This window comes from Macaca thibetana, chromosome 17 (genome assembly GCF_024542745.1).
Source record: "Macaca thibetana thibetana isolate TM-01 chromosome 17, ASM2454274v1, whole genome shotgun sequence".
Classification (NCBI taxonomy): Eukaryota; Metazoa; Chordata; class Mammalia; order Primates; family Cercopithecidae; genus Macaca; species Macaca thibetana.
The window spans coordinates 82376487-82396934 of NC_065594.1; the positions used below are offsets into that span (position 1 = coordinate 82376487).

General features: G+C 37.7%; 1 protein-coding gene across 9 annotated transcripts in view; it reads left to right on the forward strand.

Annotated features, from left to right (window-relative positions):
• Positions 1-20448, forward strand: part of TPP2 (tripeptidyl peptidase 2) — an 83354-nt gene that overhangs the window by 17535 nt on the left and 45371 nt on the right. For 8 of the 9 annotated variants that reach the window (XM_050766661.1, XM_050766666.1, XM_050766669.1 and 5 more), the window contains exons 4-10: positions 1894-1998; positions 4225-4349; positions 8350-8513; positions 12176-12330; positions 13318-13394; positions 16087-16214; positions 16689-16788. In XM_050766661.1, coding sequence (XP_050622618.1) covers positions 1894-1998; positions 4225-4349; positions 8350-8513; positions 12176-12330; positions 13318-13394; positions 16087-16214; positions 16689-16788 — 854 coding nt within the window. Of the gene's footprint in view, positions 1-1893; positions 2003-4224; positions 4350-8349; positions 8514-12175; positions 12331-13317; positions 13395-16086; positions 16215-16688; positions 16789-20448 lie in introns of all 9 variants that reach the window. The other variant, XM_050766665.1, reaches the window with a different exon arrangement.

Sequence of the window (20448 nt, forward strand, 5' to 3'; positions counted from 1 at the left end):
AAAAAGGCTAAAGACAGTGAATTCAAAGTCCAGACCACCTTTTCGTTTCTGTTCCTGTAGTTTCTGTGATAATGTCCCTCCCCTGTTTAACTAGCCTTCTTGCTCCCACTTAGTCATCATTTAGTATTAAGGTAAGTGTTAATCAGACCTAAAACTGCTGAAGTGTAAGAAGCACCAGTGTGCCGTTAGAAAAATAAGAGTGGTAAGCAGAATGATAAAGAGCCTGCTTTAAAACAGTTCAGTAAACTTTCTGTGATAATGGAAATGTTTGAAATGTTCAGTTTCTGCTCTGACCATTATGGTAGTCACTAGCTGTGTAGCTATTGAGAATTTGAAATATGTCTAGTGTGACTGAGGAATTGAAATTTTATCTTATGTCATATTTTAAAATTTAAGTTTAAATAGTGTCATGTGGCTAGTGACTACTGTGTTGAGAATGCTGGTACAAGTAGCTAATACAAGTACCTAATACAAGTCCAGGGTTGCAGCTGTAAGATAAGGTATAATCTTGGGAAGTGAGCCTGATGAATAAGATGTATGGGCCCTTGCCTCTGTAGTGTTATTTCCCCAAGGGCCTGTGAAGCGTAAGAAGTTACTCAGATTACCTTATTTGTCAGTTTCTCATCATTCTGCAAAATAAACAAGAATAATGCATATAACTTTTATTGCATAATATGTTATTTTAAAATTTCGGGCTGGAATGCAGTGACATGATCACAGCTAATAACTGCCTCAACCTCCTGGGCAATGCTCCCATGTAGTTGGGACTACAGGCACACACCACCACACCTATCTAATTTTTGTATTTTTTGTAGAGATGGGGTTTCACCATGTTGCCCAAGCTAGTCTCGAACTCCTGGGCTCAAGTGATCCACCTGCCTCATTCTCCCAAAGTGCTGGGACTACAGGTGTGAACCATTGCATGACTGCATTTTATACAGTTTATTAAATTTAATCAGCTGTGTTGATAGGATATAATTTAATATGCAAATATAGTGTTGTTAAAGTAACGTGGACTGTTCCTTTAGCTGTGTGGGGAGATACCATGAGTTAAAGACACTGGAGATAAGGTTAAAACCAATTTCAGTAATACAGAACCCTATCAAGTCAAAGAGGATGGAAAAAAAATAGAGAGGGAGGAAATTGAGGAAGCCTGCATTATCTGTCAAAGTGCAGCTGTAGTCTTAATCTAGTCCTCTGCTAGGCTTATGGCATTTCCCAATTTTGTATGGGCCCAGAATACAACATTTTCTTCCTTTTAATGACTGGGAATTCAGTCAGTTTTCTGAGGTAGTACTAGGTATTCCTGGAGAAGAGAAGGTTTTAAATTGGGGAATATGACACATAACAATACACCTGGATATGTCTTGGTAAACTTCTCTTAAACCGTAGGTGCAATGAATTGACTAACCAGTTTTTAATAAGTGATCCATGGCTTTATCCTCTTCATTAGAAATGATTTTTTTTTCTTTTTGAGACAGAGTCTCACTCTGTTGCCCAGGCTGGAGTGCAGTGGCTCAATCTCAGCTCACTGCAGCCTTCGTCTCCTGAGTTCAAGCTATTCTCGTGCCTTAGCCTCCCAAGTAGCTGGGATTACAGGCACCTGCCACCCCACCCAGCTAATTTTTGTATTTTTAGTAGAGACGAGGTTTCACCAAGTTGGCCAGGCTAGTCTCGAACTCCTGACCTCAGGTGATCCGCCCACCTCAGCCTTCCAAATTGTTGGGATTACAGGCATGAGCCACCACACCCAGCCAGAAGTGATTTTTTAAAACCTCTCTATGAGAATTGTGTAGCACCACAGCTGTAACAACAAAGTTCACATACAAATGCCTGTCTAGGTTTACCTGAGCATTTGTCAGCCTAATTATAACAATTTTTCTCTCTTTGCAGAAAGAACGGAAGGAAAAGATCTGGGACCCTGTTCACAGAGTGGCCCTTGCAGAAGCCTGTAGAAAACAGGAAGAATTTGATGTTGCCAACAACGGGTCTTCTCAAGTTGGTGCTAGTCGATTTCATTTAGACATTACCCTAGAACCATATTCCCATAGAGTTTTTAGAGAACTAATAGACTGTTTTTCACAAGTTTTCTTTATTCACAAATTTTCTTTTAAGTTAGTTAATTTTACTAATTTTTCCTTTATCCTCAAGTCAATGTACATGTGTATGAATTTTTAAAACTTAACATATAATACATATAGGGTAAAAGTACAAAAATTGTGTTTAGTTATGAATTCTCCCATGAAAGTTGCACCTGGGAATTTCTCTTGTGCCCCTTCCTCATCACTGCTCCCTTTCTCTTCCCAAAGACAACCACCGCCTTGACTTCTAACACTGCAGATGATTTTGCCTATTTTGATTTGTGTAAAATGGAACTATATAGTATGTTTTGTTGTTTTTTTTCTTTTTTTTTTTTTTTTTGAAATGGAGTCTCGCTCTGTCCCAGGCTAGAGTGCAGTGGTGTGATCTCGGCTCATTGCAACCTCCACCTTCCAGGTTCAAGCTATTCTCCTGCCTCAGCCTCCCAAGTAGCTGGGATTACAGGCATGTGCCACCACACTCAACTAATTTTTGTTTGTTTGTTTGTTTGGTTTTTTTTTTGCATTTTTAGTCGAGACGAGGTTTTACCATGTTGGCCAGGCTGGTCTTGAACTCCTGACCTCGTGATCTGCCCACTTTGGCCTCCCAAAGTGCTGGGATTGCAGGCGTGAGCCACCGTGCCTGGCCTATGTATTTTCTAATTATATGTATTATTGTCACTTTTCTAAAAAGGGATTTCAGAATACTTCATTTTTCAGTTAATATGTTAGACCTCATGGTCCTTGTTTCAAAACATGAGAGGGTGTAGTCCTTGGTTCCCATATACTGATTTATGGAACTGATACTGATGAACTGATTATTTCTAAATCACCTGAATTATTTTAAAAGTAATTAAGATTTCTGGGCTTTATCCCCTGATAATTCTGATTTACTATGTGGGATGAGAAATAGCATCGATATTTGTGGTAGGCTTTACATGATTGTGATTTGCGTGGAATTTAGTAATCATTGGCCAAGATAATTTGCTATCCTACTAGTTTCTGATGTGACAGCCTCAGATTATCATAAGGACAAATAACTTGCTCAGGATTGCACAGCTAAGTTTCTGAATTGAATCCATATTTCTTCCCTCTAGGTTAATACTCACACCACGCTATTTACAGAAGGCAGATTGATTTTAAGCAATATTAGGTGCTCTTGATCAAAGACTGCTACCTTTTTCTATAAATTGCCAAATAGTAAATATTTTTAGTACTCTCTTATGACTACTCAACACTCCCCTTGTATCATGAAAACATAGGCAATATGTAACTGAACCAGGAAGGCCATGTTCCAGTAAAGCTTCATTTACACAACTTTGTCACAGGCTGGATTTGGCCCATGCACCATGATTTGTCAATCCCTGCTGGATCTTAATATAGTAACATAGTGAGTCTAGAGATATTGTTCGTCTTAATATCAGTATTTATATGCCTTTCTATCTCCCAGCTTATTTCTGTTTAAACCAGTCATTTCCCTAATTATTTGAGTACCTAACTTATTTTTTATATATACTCTAGGTTAGAGAAATGTTTTGGAGAGGTAACACATGCTAGTGCCAGTTGTTGTCTAGTTTGTACATTATCGAATGTAAAGTACTTGGTTTTATTAATGACCACAGAGCTAAAATAAGGTTTCACTTACCCCATTAAGTGTTTCTTTTTAACATAGCAGTTTCTAAAAGAGATAAGATGATTCATGGGTTTTATTATTTATTTGGATTCTTAAGAAAATAAATTTGAGATAGAAAAGGTCCTGATATAAAAATCTGAAAGTCAATAGATAACCTATTTTGTAGCAGTTTTAGAGTTGCTTTTGGAAATGAGTTAGATGAGAAATACGTAACAAGCATATCTTGGCTAAAGGGAATCACCAACATGTAGCACAATGTAGTTCCCAAAGCAGGCCTAGTGAGTGAGTAAATGAGATTGAGTAAAATAACTGTTGTTTAGATCTTTACTGTATGAATGGATATCTGCTTCATTGAATTGAATGACAAGTTGCATAGATAGAACAAAATTTTCTTACGTTTTTTCAGGGTAAAATAAATTTACTATTGATTAACATTGTATCTTTTGTTGTATGTTAATACAACTTTCAGAAGTACAGAATGTACTAATGTTAATCAGTTTTCCAATTGACTAGGCAAATAAACTCATCAAGGAGGAGCTTCAAAGTCAAGTGGAATTGCTGAATTCTTTCGAGAAGAAATACAGCGATCCTGGCCCTGTATATGACTGCTTGGTGTGGCATGATGGTGAAGTCTGGAGGTAAACTTGATGTATTTTATAGATCTTCATTTACAAATGTTTTCTTATCTACTCTGAAAAACATTAAGTGCTCAGAGCTGCACAAAATTTTGGTTTATTCGTGACAGTATCACTCAGCAGAATCATTTGAGGGCCAAATCTGGGTCGTTTTGGACAAGCCCCTTGAACTTCTAGTTATGATTTTTGACACTAAACCTGAATTTTATCTGATTTAAAGAAACCTATTTCATTAATAATTTATTAGTATGTTGGCCATCTGTATTTTTGTAAATGTTTTCTCATTTGTTACTTGAGATAGTGGTACTTACAGGGCTTTGAGAAAACTAAATTTGATGTTTCTAGATATAGTAAGCAATCAGTGTATGCTATTATTGCTGCTGCTGTTTCTAGTACTAAAACTGAAAAATAATAATAATAATGTGATTTATACCAAGTTACCTATCATGTACGTTTTTCAGTTTCTTTTTTAGTGCCTTATATACTGCATAGTGCTTCTTGGAGTTGGTTAGTCTGCCTTCTTGAATTACTATCTGCATGAAAACTGGAAGACATGTTAATACACATATTTAGCCATATGTGTGCTTTAGGATTTCTGCAAAATAAAAAACAGGGACTATTTCTTAAACTTGTAGTCAAGAATTACTTGTAGTCTGTGTCCCTGCTTATATGCAAAGAATTGCATCACAGGGTGGGGCAGATACAGATCATGCCATGACAGCTTCCTCACTGCTCTCGCAATTGTTTACCTTCACAATGCACCCTTCTCCCACGTGTGCAGGTACTAACTCATCTTTAATCAAAGGTATATACAATGTTCAGTTGAATGAGAAATTTCGGCTCAATTTGGGGACGATGGTGTTAATAAAATGACTGCTGCACATAACTTTCAATCTAGATGATATTAAATATTAATGCACTTTTATGTGTATTCACATATGTTGTTTTGATGTGTGCACATGCATGCACGTTTTGAAAAATTATTTTTTAGAGGCTTTATAAAGAATAATAAACCTTGGTACATCCACCATCTGGGGTAACATGATACAGTCACACTCAGTGATAAGCCTTAGGTGCGTTTTAGTGTGGGGAAGGAGGCAAGGTTAAATTCAAGGAAAATGCTAAATACAAAACCGCATATTTAGGAAAGTATATACGACAAAAGGACTTAGAGAAATACTAAAATACTAGCAGGGATTGAGTAGTGAGGCAGTAGGTGTTTTCATTTAAAGTGTTTGCTCTAGGTTCTGAAAACACTGCAGATGACTTTGTCCTAGGAAAAGGAATCCGGAGTCAGGATGTTCAGGGTGCCAGTGTGTGTTTCCACAGGGTTTCCTTGGTCTTCACAGTACTTGATAAAGTGACTCACTTGTAGCAGTTTGTTGATAACTATTCTAAGGGTTTTGTTTAGAGTTTTTGAGTTAGAAATGAAATTTAATCTAACATTAAATGAAATAAAATCTGAAATCTTAGAATAACATTTTAGAACATTTTATTATAATAAATGAATATGGCATAATTATACTTTCAGGTGGTACTAGATAAAATGTAACTTCTTTGCATAATACAGTATATCCTGTAGGGCTTTGATCTCCAGGTTAGATCAAAATTTTTTGAAGAGAACCTTGAAGATCCCAGGGTACATAAGGTTAATCCAGTCCTGTCTGCAGATGTTCTCATTTCACATTTCAAAAATGCCAACCATTTCCGAAGGGAGGTAAAGTGAACTGTTCTTTTAAGTACTTTGGGTTTTTTGTTTTGTTTTGTTTGATGACGAATGTCCAGCGGGTGCTCTTCACATTTCTGCTAATTGTTAAGCGCATATCTCTGCATTTAACGGGTGGCCTCAGATGACTCTGCTCTGAGCATCTGTCAGGACGCAGAGCCTCAGACTCACTGTCACTCCAAATGGAACAAAAACTGGTTGAGAGAAGCAGTGTTTACAGAGGATTACATAAAGGAGAAGCTATTAGTTGATTTCTTTCGGTGGGTTTTGACCTTGCTTATGTCATGTTTCCTTTAGTTTCTTGATGAAAGCTCTATCTTCTTTCCATAGAAAATTGAGAGATGTGTGAAAAGGTCGAGAAATACGTAAAACAAAAGTCTTTCCTCATCATCCTCCCAGCTTACATGTACCCTGCTCTGTGTATGAGCCTCATTTTCGTATCCTTTCTCTGTATTCTAACTACTACTTGAATTCAGCCAACTAGACCTTCAGAAACTTATAACCTTGCACCACATTCATAGTTCTCCTGTCGAGTTATTTAGGGAAGTCAGTAGTAATTTATGTTTTGATGTGTTGGTTGTATTGTTGAGTCACTCCAATGATGGTGGTTATAAAAAACTGACCTGTGGAATGTGTCACTGTATTTGCTGTGAGAATGTTGTTAAAGATGATGATTTCATTAATTCTTTAATCATGTGGCAGATGTTTATTGAGTACCTTCTTTGTATCAGGTTGACACTATAGAAGCTACTCTATGGACTCTAGACTCCGTGGAAGCAAGTGTTGGGAACGTCTGAACCAGTCTAGGAAGCATTAAGAAAGATTTCCCAAAAGTAGCAATGACATCTTAAATTGAGACTTGAAGGATCATCACAGTAAACTAAGCAGAGAGGTAGAAAGGGTGGGGGAAAGATCCGGAGGATGTTGGAGGAACTGTGAGAAGTTTGGTGTGGCCACAAAGGATATGATGGGAGCAAGAGGTAAGGGAGGTGAGCAGATGATTATTAGGGGCCTTGCTCTGGAGTTTCAGTGTTAAGAGCCGTTGGAAGACATGGAAGGTTTTAAAAAGCAGGAGTCAAACGTAGAGGCAGAGCAGGCCATCAGCTCGTCAGGCAACAGAGGTAAGGAAGAGACAGTGGAAATAGGCAGACACATTGTGGAGATGGGACTGTGCAGTTAGATGGGCTGGGGAAGGGCAGTGGGAGGACTTCATGGGTGACTTCCAGGATGGATGCTGCCGATTGCATACATTTTGGAGACAAGTGCTACTTTCTGTAGCATATGGAAGATTTGGCGACATGCATTTTACCAACCAGTCTCAAGCCTGATTCTGTTTTAATACGTGACTTGTTTGCTGTTTGCTTCATTTTCCCCATAAGTGTTTAGTTTCCTATACGTTGGTATATTCTGTATTATTTGAAATGACATCAGTCACATTAGGGCATGCATAAAAACAAATTTTTAAGAATCCTTTTTTCCAAAGTGTTGTAATTTGTTAATGAAATATGCTTCAGTATTTATGATAAATCTTCTCTCTGTGCTCTACCAATAGGCTTCCATTAATTTACTTGGCAATTTTGACTGACTTGCATAGCTTGTTAAAACACAGTTCTTGCAGCTAAAACATACAGCTAAAAACATAATATTGAACTTTTAATGATGTTCATTTCATTTATGACTTTTTGAATGTTAGGTGTATTTTGTTTTAATCAGGCTATCTTCTAAAGTGTTTGGAATGTAATTTAAAAACTAAAATGCTAGTAAAATGGAAAAACATGAAGGAAGACAACCATAAAATAATGTAGAAAGTGCTTTTGTGAGAAATAAATAAAAGTCTGTTATAACTATAGGACTGAAGCTCAGTAAAATTCACCTAGTTTCAAAGAACTTGTGTAAACTGTTAGATTCTCGAAGCCATTACTAAAAGCAGCAGCTGGAAATTAGACCTAGGCCACGTGTCTGAACTATCCTAAACTGCTCTAAAACTCTAAGCCAAGTTTTAGCTCTAATTCTTAAGAGTTCAGGTGGTTTTCAACCTAAAGTTTTGTGAAGGACAGTATTTTTAAAGCACTTTGTGCATGATTTAAGAACTGGTTCCTGTAAGCTATCTTACCTAATCCTTACTGCCCGCTCTATGAAACAGCCTAAACCAGGTAGTCATTGTATTTGTTATGGTAGAAGTAGTAATGTAGTAAAGTAGCAGAGAGACTGTATTACATGATTTTTAAAAAGATAAGAAAATAAATTTTACTGTCTCCGTTTCTCTTTAATTAATAGAGCCTGCATTGATTCTAATGAAGATGGGGACTTGAGTAAATCTACCGTATTGAGAAACTACAAAGAAGCCCAAGAATATGGCTCTTTTGGCACAGCTGAGATGTTGAATTACTCCGTTAATATATACGATGATGGAAACCTGCTCTCCATTGTGACCAGCGGAGGTATCCCATTTCAGATTGACCAATGAGATATAGATATATGAGGTGATAAGTGGTACATTGTAATAGCCCACAGCAACCTTCTAGAGAATTTTAAGCTAGAGATCCCAGCTAAAGGACTAGGTCCAGAATCATAAATGTGATTTAATTCACCTGCAAGATGTTGTTTTTTAAGGTCATAACCATATAGGATCCAGTCCAAGAATATAAGCATGGTCCAACATCAGAAAATCCATCAATAGGCCAGGTGCGGTGACTCAGGCCTGTAATCCCTTGGGAGACCGAGGCGGGCGGATCACCTGAGGCTGGGAGTTTGAGACCAGCCTGACCAATATGGAGAAACCCCGTCTCTACTAAAAATACAGAATCAGCTGGGTGTGGTGGTGCATGCCTGTAATCCCAGCTACTTGGTAGGCTGAGGCAGGAGAATCGTTTGAACCTGGGGAACCTGGGGGGCAAAGGTTGCAGTGAGCCAAGACTGTGCCATTGCACTCCAGCCTGGGCAACAAGAGCAAAACTCCATCTCAAAAAAAATCCATCAGTAGAATTTATCTTATGAACAGCAATGTTGCCTCGAAATCTTAACTCTTGAGAAATTCACCCATGAGTACAGAGAATCAGATAAAAGAATCCTCACTATGGCGTTGTGTGATTTCCAAAAAGTTGGAAACTAAATACCTATTAACAAAAAAACAGATTTTTTCAACAACTGTGTGTTATTCTTACTATCATACAGTCATCCTTTGGTATCTGGGGGGATTGGTTCTAGAATGTCCCTTGGATGCTCAAGTACCTGATATAAAATGATGTAGTGTTTGTGTGTAACCTACACACATGCTCTCCCATATGCTTTCAGTCATCTCTACATGACTTCTAATACCTTACAGTATGTAAGTGCTATATGAATAGTTGTTATACTATTTTTTTTAATATTTATATTTTTGATCTGTGGTTGGTTAAATTGCATCTAGTTGGTGTGGAACCTGTGGATCCAGAGGGCTGAATGTATTATATAGCAATCAAAATGCTATATGTATGAACCCCAATACATAAATTATATTGATGATAAAACATGTAGAACTCTAAAACATGCCTAATAGTACTGTGCAGTGTTTATGGATATGTGTGTTTGTATGGTGAAAATGTTAAATATATAGATGGAAAGATTATGCACAAAGTAGGATGATGGCTACTTCTGGGGGAGGTTCTCCCTCCTTGGGTGGGGGGAGAAAGGAGAATGAAGTGGAATGACTTTAACTCTTTAATGCCCCCCTCCTACCTCCCAGTTCATTGAGGTATAGCTTCAGTACAAAAACGTCACATACATACATGTATATACTTTGATAAACTTTTATGTAAATATATAAATATATCCAGGAAACCACCACAATCAAGGTAATGAACATACTCATTACCCCCAAAAGTTTGTTCTCTTTATTATCCAGCCTCTCTCCACCCACATCCCAGGAAACCGCTGATTTGTTTTCTGTCACTCCAGAGTATTTCGCACTTTCCAGAATTTTATGGAAGTGGAATAAAAAATACTGTTTTCTTTCCTTCACTCAGCATAATGATTTTGAGATTCATTCATGTTATGATTATAAAGTTGGCTCTTTATTTCTGAGTAATAGTTCTTTATATAGCTACACCACAGTTTGTTTATCCAGCTTCCCATTGATGGACATTTAGATTGTTTTGGTATCTGTCGACATATATTTTTATTTATTTTGGGGCTGATAGCTGAGAGAATTAGTTGGATATGGTAAATATGTACTTACCTTTTTTCTTTTCTTTTCTTTTTTTCTTTTTTTTTTTTTTTTTTTGGAGACAGAGTCTCACTCTGTCGCCCAGGCTGGAATGCAGGTGGCACAATCTTGGCTCACTGCAACCTTTGCCTCCCAGGTTCAAGTGATTGTGCTGCCTCAGCCTTCTGGGTAGCTGGGATTACAGGCGCGTGCCACCACATCTGGCTAGTTTTTGTATTTTTAGTAGAGGCAGGGTTTCACCATGTTGGCCAGGCTGGTCTCAAACTCCTGACCTTGTGATCCGCCCTCCTTGCACTCCCAAAGTGCTGAGATTACGGGTGTGAGCCATCATGCCCGGCCATTTAACTTTTTAAGAAACATCCAAGCTGTTATCTAAGGGGACTGTACCCTTTTCACTTCCACCGTGGTGTATGAAAATTCCAGGTGCTCCGTATCCTCAGCAACACTTGGCTATGGTCAGTCTTAATAGTAGTAATTCTAACTGGTATAAGGTATTTTGGAGAAAAATCACATTAAAATTGTGCTTTCCCAATTTTATTTGGGGAAAAAATTAAGAAAGCCAGAATCCGCAACGTTGGGTGAGTGTTTTCTTGCATGACAGCATCTGGCTAGAGCAGAGGAGACTCAACATTGCTGCAGACCCCATTCAAAGCCACATAGAGATGCCTGCCTACTTCCCCCGGAGCTCTAACACACTATAGTCCCCAAACGTTAAGGCTCAGTGCCAGTTGTCATTTATCATTGTGCTTGTATTATTGTTTTTCTGAGAGTAGTGGAGTATTTCTCTATATTCATGTCTTTTAAGAAACCTTTTCACTAAAAGGCTAGTTTTTTGTTTTAGTATTACTTTATATATAACATGTATAAAAACAGTTAAAAATCACAAGTTGTACAACTCTTCGAATTACCACAAAGTGGACACTTCTTTGTAACCGTAACTCAGGTCAAGAAATAAAACATAATGAAACTCCCATCATGCCCCTTCCTAATCAGTAACCTACCCTCCCACCTCCTACAGTTAACTACTAACCTGATCTCCTTTGCCACATTAGTTTGGACCATATGATGTTGCTCTTTTTATGATCAGAAATGATAAAATAGTGCCAGTTTCAGATGGTTCGGCCTTTTTTTCATTTATATGAAATTTCAATATACATTTCTGTGTGTGACTTCTTTAGTTCAGCCTTATTTTTGTGAGCTTTATCTCATAGTACATAGTAGTAGTTTATATATATTGCTGTATAATTGTCAGTTCTATGAATTGACATACGTGTAACCATGTACTATTAATGGATATTGTGGTTGTTTTTAAGTTTTTGAATCTTATAAACAGTGCTGCCATGAACGTTTTTGTGGGTGTCTTAGTTATGTGTGCACACATTTTTGTATTGTGTGTAGCTAGAGGTAGTTATGGCTGGCTCATAGGCTGTGGCAGTGTTCAGCTTTCACTTCAGCCAGCAGTTTGTGGTATGTACTTCCATCCACACTTGCTTTTGTCAGCCTTTAACATTTGGCAATTCTAGAAGGTATGTAGAAGCATCTTTTTGTGGCTTAATTTGCGTTTCCCAGATGACGAGTGAAATTAAACATCTTTTCATGTGTTTATTTGCCCTTTGGATATCTTCTTTTATAAAATGCTTTTTCAAATGTTTGAAGGGGGGATTCTCCCTTTTTTTTATTGTGAATTTGAAAGATTTTTATATATTCCAGGTATAAGCTCTTTGTCAGCTATATATGTTGCAAATACTTTTCCTTTGTGACTTGAGTTTTTGCTCTCCATGAATAGGGTAGCAGAGTAATGTGTATTCTTTTTATCATGATTAATAATGTACAGATTGAATTGAATGACCTTTCAGTCCATGAGAATGTTTTGTCATTTCCCCACCTTTATGTCTCTAGGAGCTCATGGGACACATGTAGCTAGTATAGCTGCTGGACACTTTCCAGAAGAACCCGAACGGAATGGGGTAGCTCCTGGTGCTCAAATTCTTTCCATCAAGATTGGTGATACAAGACTAAGCACAATGGAAACAGGCACAGGCCTCATAAGAGCTGTGAGTGTTTGTGAGTTGTTGATTCAGAAGATTAATGATTAATGATCTTGGATATTTTTAGGTTTGTAAGTGCTCCTGGTTTACCAAGAATACGTTGAAATATATATACTATACAGGACTTTGTTTAACAAAGCAAAAATATTTACTAATTTATTTTTATTTTTATTAAATATTATTATGGTAAGTTATTTGGCCTAACCTTTGTGAAAAAATTACTTCATACTCGTCATTTCTAGCAAATCTCCTAACAAGCAATTTTGAGATACATGAAAGACCTCTTAGCCAGCTTTCTCTAGCCTAAGAGGAATTTAAAACCTCAGCTAATATTCTGTACGTCATTTTAACGTAGGAAAGTATATTTAATTTTAGTGATTTCTTTTTTGAGACAGAGTCTCACTCTGTCGCCCAGGCTGGACTGGAGTGCAGTGGCGCGATCTCGGCTCACTGCAAGCTCCGCCTCCCGGGTTCACTCCATTTTCCTGCCTCAGCCTCCCGAGTAGCTGGGACTACAGGCGCCCGCCACCACGCTTGGCTAATTTTTTTTTTTTTGTATTTTTAGTAGAGACGGGGTTTCACGGTGTTAGTCAGGATGGTCTCAATCTCCTGCCTTCGTGATCCACCCGCCTCGGCCTCCCAAAGTGCTGGGATTACAGGCGTGAGCCACCGCACCTGGCCCTAATTTTAGTGATTTTTTTAACCTAGGAAGGACCATTCCATTCCTTATACCACTCTCCCCCTCTAACCCCACTCTTTTCTAGAAATGCTAGCTTTTTTTTTTTCATTGACTACTTTATTATGTGTCTCCTCCTACCTTTTTGTGTTTATGTACTTATATGTCCAGGTATATGGTGATATGCCTGGAGGTAACTTATAAATTAGAATATGATTGGCTAAGAAACTATAGGATTATATATATGCCCTTATTTTACTGGCTAATCTGTTTCTATAAATTGTTGCCTAAACTAGACTCTTTAATCTTTTTAATAGATGATAGAAGTTATAAATCATAAGTGTGATCTTGTCAACTACAGTTACGGAGAAGCAACTCACTGGCCAAATTCTGGGTGAGTGTTCCTTGACAGTTGTTAGCCATAGAACCTTAGCCAGTGAAGAGCATTAGATGTTTTTCATAAGCGGATTGAATGTCACAGTGGAAGAAAGAACAGTTGCAGTGGTTAGATGGTAACTGTGTGTCTTGTAGGCCTCATGCCCCCATTCCTGTGGTCACATCTGTGATGATGTTGATGCCATTCACTGCATCATGCCTAAAGTCTCAACTCTGAGCATTCCTGTGCTGTCCTTTGTGACCCTTCCTTGGTTAGGTCTCCCTCACAGTTCTTCTGAGATGTGCAACCCACAGACTCCTCTGGTGTTTTTTCACTGTCAGATTCACTGCATCCTCACTTCTCTTCCCAGGCAATTTAGGTCTAACAGTCTATCCATCATTATCATTACTGTTGCGGGAAGTCAGGGACCCCAAACGGAGGGACAGGCTGAAGCCATGATAGAAGAACATAAATTGTGAAGATTTCATGGACTTGTATTAGTTCCCCAAATTAATACTTTTATAATTTCTTACGCCTGTCTTTACTGCAGTCTCTGAACATAAATTGTGAAGATTTCATAGACATTTATCACTTCCCCAGTCAATACTCTTGTGATTTCCTATGTCTGTCTTCAATCTCTTAATCCTGTCATCTTAATAAATTGAGGATGTATGTCACCTCAGGATCCTGTGACGATTGCATTAACTGCACACGTTTTTCATAAAGCATGTGTGTTTAAACAGTATGAAATCTGAGCACCTTGAAAAAAAACAATATGAAATCTGGGCACCTTGAAAAAAGAACAGGACAGGATAACAGCAATGTTCAGGGAACAAGGGAGATAACCATTAGGTCTGGCTGCCTGAAAGCCAGGCAGAACAGAGCCGTGTTTCTCTTCTTTCAAAAACGAATAGGAGAAATATCGCTGAATTCTTTTTCTCAGCAAGAAACAGCCCTGAGAAAGAGAATGTGTTCCTAGGGGGAGGTCTCTGAAATGGCCACTCTGAGAATGTCTGTCTTATACGGTTGCAGATAAGGGATGAAATAAGCCGGGGCCCTGTCTCCCGTAGTGCTCCCAGGCCTATTAGGACGAGGAAATTCCCACCTAATAAATTTTGGTCAGACTGGTTGTCTGCTCTGAAACCCTGTGTCCTGATAAGATGTTATCAATGACAGTGCGTGCCCAGTGGGACATGAAACTTCATTAGCATTTTTAATTTTGCCCTGGTCCTGTGATCTCGCCCTGTGTCCATTTGTCTTGAGGTATTTTATTACCTTGTGAAGCATGTGATCTCTGTGACCCACACCCTATTCGTACACTCCCTTCCCTTTTGAAAATCTCTAATAAAAACTTGCTGGCTTCGCAGCTTGGGGGGCATCACGGAACCTGCCGATGTGATGTGTGCCCAGATACCCAGCTTTAAAATCTCTCTCTTCTGTACTCTTTCCCTTTATTTCTCAGACCGACCGACATTTAGGGAAATAGAAAAGAACCTATGTTGAACTATTGGGGTGGGTTCCCCCGATACCTGACGCACCAATGTGGTTTTTTCTTTTTCCCAAGTGCATGTGGGAACCCAGTTCCCTCTGAAGCCATCCCCAGTTGTATATACATACCCAACAGACCCCCAGAATTGCTAAAATTTTGCTGTTCTCTTTAGTGACTTGCATCTCATCGGCAAAACTTACTGTTGGTGTCATATATTCACTGACTCGGTCAGTTTTCACATCTCCTCAATCCATTCGAGTGTGTCTAGGATGTACCCCCACTCCCCTCCTTCCTTGTTGCCTTCATTGTCTTTTTGCTGCCGAATCGTGTCATGGCCTTGACCTTAATGTTACCTTCCTTTTTTTTCTTCATATTAGTAGCTATTTGAAATTACCTTGAGTATTTACTTACTTATTGATCATCTCTCCCCCATTCCTATCACCAAGCTATCATCTGGTTTTTGAGACATCACTTTACCGTCCTTGTAACATGCACCCTGTTATCATCAGTCATTTCATTCTTCCCTCTTCTCTCACTTCTTTTACTTAAGTGCATTTCTTTCTCTACTTCTTTAACTTTCATCCTCTTGAAGTCCTCTTTTGCTGATATTCTTTCCTGTCTCAGATATTCACACTTACAACTTTGAAGGGCCCTGTACATGGCCTTGTAGCTTTTTAATGTTAACTTCATTTTCTTCTTCATGGTCTAACCTCATCTCCTTTACTTAATGTCAGTACATTTTTCTTGTTTGCTATCAAGCTTTAAGCAGGTTTCTTACACTTTAAAATCTTGCTCTTAAGTTCTTCCTAGGGCCTTAGTTACCTTTGCCACAAAAGATACTAGTTCTTTGGGTCAATTTCTGCTCATAATTGTATGTATGAATCTTCTGAGGTGTGTCTTCAGGAGTATGTTAACTGGGGAATGGAAATAGAACCACCTCTTGCCCCAGTCACTACTAATATTTTACTACCTTGTAGTATATTTTCCCATATATTTTTGTTTTACATCTAGCATTTTTCCCCACATTTAATTTGGCCTTATAATTGCCTCCCCACCCTGAAGCCCAAGTAGGGTATATCACCTAGAATAGCTGTATCATGTCCCACCAAAGGTGGGTGTACCAAAATTTATGTAACCATATATTTAAACAAGGTTTTGGTACTATATACACTTTGGGAATAGAGGCTGATTATATATTCAAAGGAATTATCTCTTTTTCAGGAGAATTTGTGAAGTAATTAATGAAGCAGTATGGAAGCATAATATAATTTATGTTTCAAGTGCTGGAAATAATGGTCCATGCCTGTCTACAGTTGGTTGTCCAGGTGGAACTACATCAAGTGTGATAGGTTAGTTTCCTGTTTTAGAAATAGATTTGTTTAAAAACAAGCAAACAAAAAACAATAATTAATAAAATGTTACTTGTATCTCTATTACGTGTAAGACACTGTACACTTTAAGTGTGTCCTCAGGAAACTTACAGTCTAGTAGGGGAACTGGCACATCTAGAACTGACTGTAATTTAAAGTGGACTGAAATAAGTTGTTTCATAGAAATATAAACGCATGCTTTTAGGTGCATTAGCATATTTAATTTGTAAAATAATCCTGGGAGATAGGTATTTTGTATCCAAAAGCAAAGTTCTGAGTAAAATGTCTGGTACATAGTAGACTTTCCTTGTTTCCTTATTAAATTGTATTCTTTCATTGTATTAGAGAGAGGACTGGTGTTGAGAGATTAGGCAGTTCACTCAAGCCAACAGTGGGTTTAGAATCAGAATCCCTATTTGTTTTCTCTTCTTAATGATTAAATCCATCCCATAGGTGTTGGTGCTTATGTTTCTCCTGATATGATGGTTGCTGAGTATTCACTGAGAGAGAAATTACCTGCAAATCAATACACTTGGTCTTCTAGAGGACCTAGGTAGGTATAGGTAGAACACGGGACCAGTACGTATATTTGGTTAAACTTTACATTGTTGAGAAGGGCAGAGTTTTAGATAAGTTTGCTAGTTTTTTTCTGTTGGTTTTTACTTTTTTTCAGTATTTTCATTTTGATTAACAGTCTTATCTCAAGGACAGATAATTAAAATAAATGAAATAGTGTTGTTGTTACATGGAGAACATCACTATTCTGAGTATAAATTCTTATTCCTATATCCATAATTCTTCATTTATAAGAATCTAAAGAAAAAGTGGGGACTTGGCTATCTTTATATAGTAGTGATGGCCTAGTTTTAAATAATTTTTGATATTTGAACTTTGGTGAAACAAAAGCCCTGAGCTTTATTATAAAGCATCACAGTTATAGGGCCCACATACCTGTGGCTCATGTTTTTGAAGTTATAACTTACTTTGAGCAATTTTGGGTGAGATCTGTAAGTAAACAAGTTCTGATTGAGAAATGAAGTTTATCTCTTTTGGTTCCCTGAAGCCCTCTGAACTATATTTATCTGATTCTGGGAACTAATTTTCTCAAGAGGTGTATTAAGTCCTAAATTATGTAATTCTTCGTTATACCATCAACGGGTACATAAACCTTATGAAAAATAAAGCCTATTTTAATTCATCTCTTTGGAGTTAATTTATAAAAAGAATAGACTTTGAATTTAGTTCAGCAAATACCTTAGTGCCTACAGTGGGCAAGGCATAAATGAACAGTCTGTGATCTGAGTTTCAAATGCCATTTTAGTATGATGGGACTCCAGAGGTGGGAGCAATCACTTGACCCCTTCATGGAGGAGATGCTATTGAAGTTGGCCTTAAAGGATGGATAGGATGTTGAGAGACAGAAGAAAAGAGTTCTATATGCCAAGAATAACATGAACCCAAAGATGAGCAGGTTTTAGAGTAAAGTTTTTTGAGGAAATAACTAGTAACTGAGTATGTTTGAAGTATAAGATTAGTGGGAAATATTGGAAGATAAGTTTAGAAAAATTGTGTTCAGGTGAGATGCAATAATGTTACATTCTTTGAGTTACAGGTATCTTCCTCATTTTCTCTAGGTGATTCCTCTTTAAAAAATAATCTTAGTAGTTTATTATCAAATGTCATTGAAAACAACCAGGCTGTGGACATCCACATGGATCAAAAAGCTTTGCTTTGCACTGTCATTGTAGACTGCCCCTGCCAGCCCAGCTGAAGACACTCAGTAAGAGTGGCTTAGGATAAGAGCCAAAAGTCAGCAAAGCTTGATGTGTTTTATGTTCAGTTAATAAAAGTGTAAAATTATTAAACTTACTCTCTTCTAAAACTGAGTTTGGAATTTTAAGTTTTATCTTATTGTCAATGTAAAAACAAAGTATTAGAGAATGTTTAAACCAGCCTTTGCTGATATTTGCCATAGAGCATTTAAAGAATTATTTTAAGAAAATACCAAGGAGTTCATGAATTATGGGGGAAGCTTGGATTAAAGTAGATACTGATTCACAAACCAGATGTTCTAAGAATTGAATTTGTTTCATTTTTCATAAACATGAAATATTATTAGAAATAATTTGCTTTAATTATTACATTAGATGGTACAAAACATAAAGCATTGACTAATGGTCACTGAGCAGAGCATGTTCTGTTATCTTTGGAAAACACTGCCTCACATCAGCATTGACTGAGACACACAGCATCTACTACTTCCAGGCATTTGCATGTGTGGCATATTTCTTAAAGACGTATTACCATATGTCTGGGCCGGGTGCAGTGGCTCACGCCTATAATCCCACCACACCACTTTGGGAGGCCGAGGCAGGAGAATCTCTTGAGGTCAGGAGTTTGAGACCAGCCTGGCCAGTGTGGTGAAATCTCATCTCTATTAAAAATATAAAATTTAGGCGGGCATGGTGGCAGGCACATGTAATCACAGCTACATAAACAGGTTGTGAAGTTTTATTATATAAATTGAGAAGAAAAATATTACTGGCTTTTTTTGAATTTTAAGGAAACATTTCTGTTTCATGAGACTTTTGTTTTTTTTTTCTTTCCTGAAACGGAGTCTTGCTCTGTCATCCAGGCTGGAGTGCAGTGGCATAATCTCGGCTCACTGCAACCTCCACCTCCCAGGTTCAAGCAGTTCTTCTGCCTCAACCTCCCAAGTAGCTGGAATTACAGGTGCCCACCACCACACCTGGCTAATTTTTGTATTTTTAGTAGAGACGGGGTTTCACCATGTTGGCCAGGTTGGTCTTGAACTGACCTCGTGATCTGCCTGCCTCGGCCTCCCAAAGTGCTGGTATTACAGGCTTGAGCCACCATGCCCAGCTGAGACTCATTTTTAGAATACTGATTTAAACACATAGAAATGCTTTATCATTTACCACTTTAACAGGCTAGTGGAAAATTAGTAAAGAGCAATAAGTAGTCAGAATTCATGATTCTTTCCAGTTATTTTTTCTAATGCTATCAAATACCAATGCTCATTTTGAATACCATTAGTCAATACAGTGCAAACAAGAAGGTAGAAAATCACCCTAAACCTTGTTATCTGTGATATGTACAGGTGACATTTTGATGAACATCCTTTTAGTCATTCTCCCATGAATTAGTGGGAGATGACACTGTTCAGGCACTTTTGTAACCTACTTGTCATTCAGTATTACATCGTGAACATCTTCACAGGTCAACAGATATTTCCCTAATAATAATCGTTCTAAGATATTTCCTAAAAGAGGTGCCATCAGCCGATTTCAAGAGGAATATATATGTATTGCTTTCAGTTCTCTATAAAAATGTAAAGCCAAATTGCCCTAGTGTTTTTACCCGAGTAAAATCGTTCACTCAGTTGGGAGATTGGTATAAGGAGAGTCTGGCAGCCTCTGTGGGGGAATGTATGGCCACTTTGCCAGGAAGGTGGAAGTAGTGTGCTATTCTGTGCCATTCCTTCTTTACTTGGGGCAGAGAACAGAGCCTTGTTGGATGATAATGTGGTTATGAATTCTAAGGGCTTTAATTCATCAGACTTTGCTTGGTTGAAGCTGTCAGCTGGGCAGTCCTGTTAGACATGAGCTATCCAGTATTGCAGCAATCAGGGACGTGAGGTTAGTCTGCATTGACATGTGCTGTAAGTATAAAATGTACACCAGATTTCAAAGACTTGGTACAAAAAAAAATGTAAATGAATTCATTTTTCTTTTTTTTCTATTAATTACATGTTGAAATGCTAATATTTTTGCTATGTCTAGTTAAACGTATTAAAATTAATTGCATTAGTGTCTTGTTAGCTTTTTTTATGTGGCTTATAGAAAATGTTAATTTATATGGCCCACATTATATTTCTATTGTACAGTGCTATATTAGACGTTAAACAAAAGGAAAGTTTCTTATTACAGATAAGAGAGAAGTACATTCATCAAAGAGTCAGAACAGTGACATTTGTTTCATCTCTCTAAATATACCTGACACTATGGCCTGTCACACATGCCCAGATATGTATATACACACGGACATTTCTGTACGCTTATAAGGAAAAAATAAATGCTGCCTATGGGAAAATGGCTATGCTGGGTGTTTTTCCCCCATTGATTCTTCATAATAATATCTTTGTCATTATTTGTAATGAGTGCAGTTAGTACACAGTGTTATACTATTGGAT